Source organism: Octopus sinensis, linkage group LG24 (assembly GCF_006345805.1).
Source record: "Octopus sinensis linkage group LG24, ASM634580v1, whole genome shotgun sequence".
In the NCBI taxonomy this organism is placed as follows: Eukaryota; Metazoa; Mollusca; class Cephalopoda; order Octopoda; family Octopodidae; genus Octopus; species Octopus sinensis.
The window spans coordinates 11,948,529-11,952,835 of NC_043020.1; the positions used below are offsets into that span (position 1 = coordinate 11,948,529).

General features: G+C 35.1%; 1 protein-coding gene across 1 annotated transcript; it reads left to right on the plus strand.

Annotated features, from left to right (window-relative positions):
* Positions 1-464: 464 nt before the first annotated feature.
* On the plus strand, positions 465-3,935 carry LOC115224079 (cGMP-specific 3',5'-cyclic phosphodiesterase-like). Its single transcript, XM_029794879.1, has one exon. It carries the CDS (start codon positions 465-467, stop codon positions 3,933-3,935), a length of 3,471 nt encoding a protein of 1,156 aa, XP_029650739.1.
* The last annotated feature ends 372 nt before the right edge of the window (positions 3,936-4,307 follow it).

A 4,307-nucleotide genomic window follows, 5' to 3' on the forward strand; every position in this document is an offset into this window, starting at 1 on the left:
ATTCTCCCGTTCAGCGGGGAAGTTCCAGATACTGTGGAGAATTGAACCAAATTCCAGCAACAATGTATTCACGTTCTTCGTAGTGTGTTTGGTTCGATCCAGCATCAACTGTACTTTCGATTTGATTATTATCAACAACACAGAACATAATATGATTCAGAGTGAGGATCGTTTTGTCTTAGACTAATAAAGCCAAGGGCAAATTATGCAGGTGTGTCATCTACAACTCGATCGTTTGACGATTTTGAATATTTTGTCATAATTTTACTTACGTCACAACAGATTATTCGGCGTCATTTCGAAGACAAACCACGAAAGCATGTCTGCTGCCTGCTTCTAATTTCAAGTAGCGAAGACTACTGATTTAAAATAAAATCAAGAAATACAGAAATTTTCATGAAACGTTTTCTAGAATACTTAGAAGCATCATTGTACCTTGTTTGGAAATTAAACTTAAAAGAAACATGGAAACAAAATTTACTGAGAAAGCAGGACTTACTGAAGAAGATGTGGATGATTTCTTGTCGAAGAATCCAGAATTCGTTAGATCATGGCTCTCTAGGCGAGGACTGGGTGACTTGGGGGAAGATTTATACAATCAAAAATTAAAGGAAGAAGCAGTAGATTCCTTTATAGGTTTTGTACAAAACATTTTCATTCATAAGAAACTTTCCCGAAGATACCAAGCCGAATCTCTTACTACAAATGAAAAGTACAAAGAAATATTGAAAGTTCTTAATTCCGAGATTCATATACACTTTGTCTGTCATAAAGTTCTTCAGAATTTATGTATCTTACTTCACAGTGAAAGAGCAAATCTTTTTATGGTTCGAGGAGTTGGAAAAGTTCAATATCTAATGTCGACCCTGTTTGATATTACACCTGACTCTACTCTTGAACAATCACTTCATACTGAAGAAAACGCACTACGCATTCCCTTCGGAAAAGGTATTTCAGGATTTGTAGCTCAAAATAGATGTCTATTAAATATTAAGGATGTGTATCAGGATCCTCGTTTCTTAAGTGAAGTCGACGAAAAAATTGGACATCGTACCAAAAGCATTCTATGCATGCCAATTCTAGACAATGATGATAGTTTGTTAGCTGTCGCTCAAATAATAAATAAAAGAGATAATCTCTATTTTGATGCTGAAGACCAAATGATCTGCGAGAGTTTTTTGTCCTTTTGTGCCATTAGTATAAGAAGCAATACTTTCTTGCGAAGATCATTTGAGGAATTCACACAACACAAGTTATTACTAAGACTGAATCGATGTATACTAAAATATCAAAATTCTCTACCGAAACTAATGTCCGAAATTACCAAACTCGCCATGGAAATGTTACAGTGTGAGAGTATCAGCATTTATTTGATTGATCCGAAAAAGGATAACCTTTGCCCAACTGATTCTTCCAAAGTTTTTCACTTATTGAAAGGAGCTTCAGATATCTCAGAACAAATTATAACACCTAAAGTAAAGAAAGCAATTGAACAAAATATTAACAGCGGAAATACTTTCGATTTATTTCTTTCGGGGAACCTTACTGAGTCTGACAGCGTAAATCTCGAATATAAGATTGAGAGTCAGTTGCTTTGTTTAGCTATTAGAGATGCCGGTAAGAATTTTCTTGGTTGGATCGTATACATCAAAGATTCAAGGGATATTTTTAGTCAAAATGATATCAGCATGATGGAAATATTTGCAATGTTCTGCGGTTTAGCTATCTATAATTGCCGTCTTTATGAAACTGCATCAAATATGCTGGAACAGCTAGAATTTACAAACAAAGTACTTAGCTACTATATTACTTGTTATCCAGAAATTGTAGATAATTTTTTAAGTATGGAGGTACTATCTTCAGGTTTTTACCAAATTTATCGATTCGATTTCAATGACTTCATATATTCAGAGGATGACACTGTTTTGTTGGTCGTTCGCATATTTTTAGATGCCAAAACATTGCCCGTTCTCAACATATCTAAAGAATTATTATATAGGTGGATACTAACTGTTAAAAAGAACTATCGACCTGTCATCTATCATAATTGGCGTCATGCTATCAATGTTACTCAAATGATGTTTTGTATGTTGACTACTGGCAAATTGCAAAATTATTTCACAGAATTTGAGCAGATTTGCCTATTGGTGGCTGCTTTGTGTCATGATCTTGATCATAGAGGATATAATAATGCATTTCAAGTGAAGACGGCATCTCCTCTTGCTACTCTTTACAGTACCTCTGTGTTGGAAAATCATCATATAGATCGAAGTATCAGGATATTAAAAACTGAAGATACAAATATTTTTAAAAACGTTCCAGCTGAAAAATATCAGAAGGGTCTCAAATTAATCGAGAAAGCAATCATTGCTACGGATCTCGTAGTATATTTTGAGAAAAAAAATATTTTCAAACGCAAAATAGAAGTCGAAGACCAAACGTTGTCATCTCAAGAAACCATTGATTTACTTATTAGCATGATGATGACTGCGTGTGACCTTTCAGCTATTACTAAGCCATGGGAGGTTCAAAGAAAGACTGCTATTATGGTCGCAGCCGAATTCTTCGAACAAGGTGACATAGAAACCAAATGTAAATATTTTGTGTTGCCTATGATGGATCGCAGTAAAAGATACGAATTGCCCAAAATGCAAGTTGGTTTTATTGATTTTGTGTGTACATTACTTTACAAACTTCTTCATCAGGTGCATGAGGAATTAAAACCTCTTTACGATGGGATGCTCGAAAACAGAGCTCATTGGTCTCATATTGCAAATGGTGAGGAAGAATTTGATGTTGATAGAGAGTTCCAATTAGTTTTACATAACATTTCGCTGGATAGTGCTATGACAGTCGGAGATATAGGAGACACGGGTGTTTCGACCCAAACTCTTTTCACATTTAATCAAGAGCAAAAGGTTACTCAGACTGATATTTCAATCCCAATAGATATATGTCAACAAAAAACTACCAAACCATCTTTGAACAATGTTGAGACAAAAACAGCGGATAGTCAAACTGAACCTCGACTTCTGAAAGTGTCTTCGGCAATAACTCAAACAGAAAGGCCTTCTTTGAGAGAATCAGAGCACTTACCGATTACAATGCCACACGAACAACCAGTGATATCTTTAGAAACACTAGAAGAATCTAACATTGGACAAGATAAGTTATCTTTACGGAGAAAAGCTTACAGTAATCATGCACAACCAACTCAGCCTTTGCCTCCAATCAACCGGCAAAGACGAACTAGTTGGATCGATGAAGTTGCTGAGAACAAACGTAGCGAATTATCACAAAGCCGACGAGGAAGTCAGGCTCTGAATGCCTTACCTGATGAAACCACCCAACCATTCAAAAGAATAAGTCGTGTTTTTCAACCACCAGTACGGCAAAAACTATCATCTTCAGAACCCGAATATAACAAAAGCATCAAAAGCATGACATCAGACGAAACCATCTCGGAAATTAGTTCTCAATATACTGTAAGGGGAAGTTTTTCAAAAGCATCGTTTGACAGAAAAACACAGGAAAACACAGAATCTGACAGAAACACACAGGAAAACCCAGAATCTGACAGAAAAACACAGAAAAACACAGAATCTGACAGAAAAACACAGGGAAACACAGAATCTGACAGAAAAACACAGGGAAACAGAGAATCTTACAGAAAAACACAGGAAAACACAGAATCTGACAGAAAAACACAGGGAAACACAGAATCTTACAGAATCCCAGAGAATCTCTCAGAAAAACCTAAGAGCACGGAAGGAAATGAAAACACTGAAGGTTTTAAACCGCAAGCAGACTTGAAGTTAAAAAATCCAAATTTGAACAACGATAATCGACAACGGAAATGCGCGAAAATCACTGCGAAACCAAACCCTCCTCAAAGACTAACCGTTTTAAAAAGCAAAATGTGCATGATATTCTAGTTTCCCAGCAAAAGAGAGAACAATTACTTTACTTACTCAAAGAAAGATAAAGAATATAAATCAAAGGATTATGTAAGCCTTTCACGAAATTATTCAGTTATTTAGTATTTCAAGAACACGATAGAAAAATAGATTGACTATTTATTTGCTTGTTACGATGTCAGCTTCAAACGTAAGAACCTATATAAACAAAAACGATGCGAACATATGTATTTCATATACTATATTATAATAAAATATAATATATATAAGTGTGTATGTCTCCCTTCATTGTGAATATATGTGTGAGTGTATATGTTTATACAGAATTATATGTACATGCATACACACATCTATATATGAGTGTGTGTATGTATGTATGTATGTATGTAT

Excerpts from the sequence above, each read along its gene's own strand:
- LOC115224079 (XM_029794879.1), top strand. The coding sequence starts at position 465 with ATGGAAACAAAATTTACTGAGAAAGCAGGACTTACTGAAGAAGATGTG.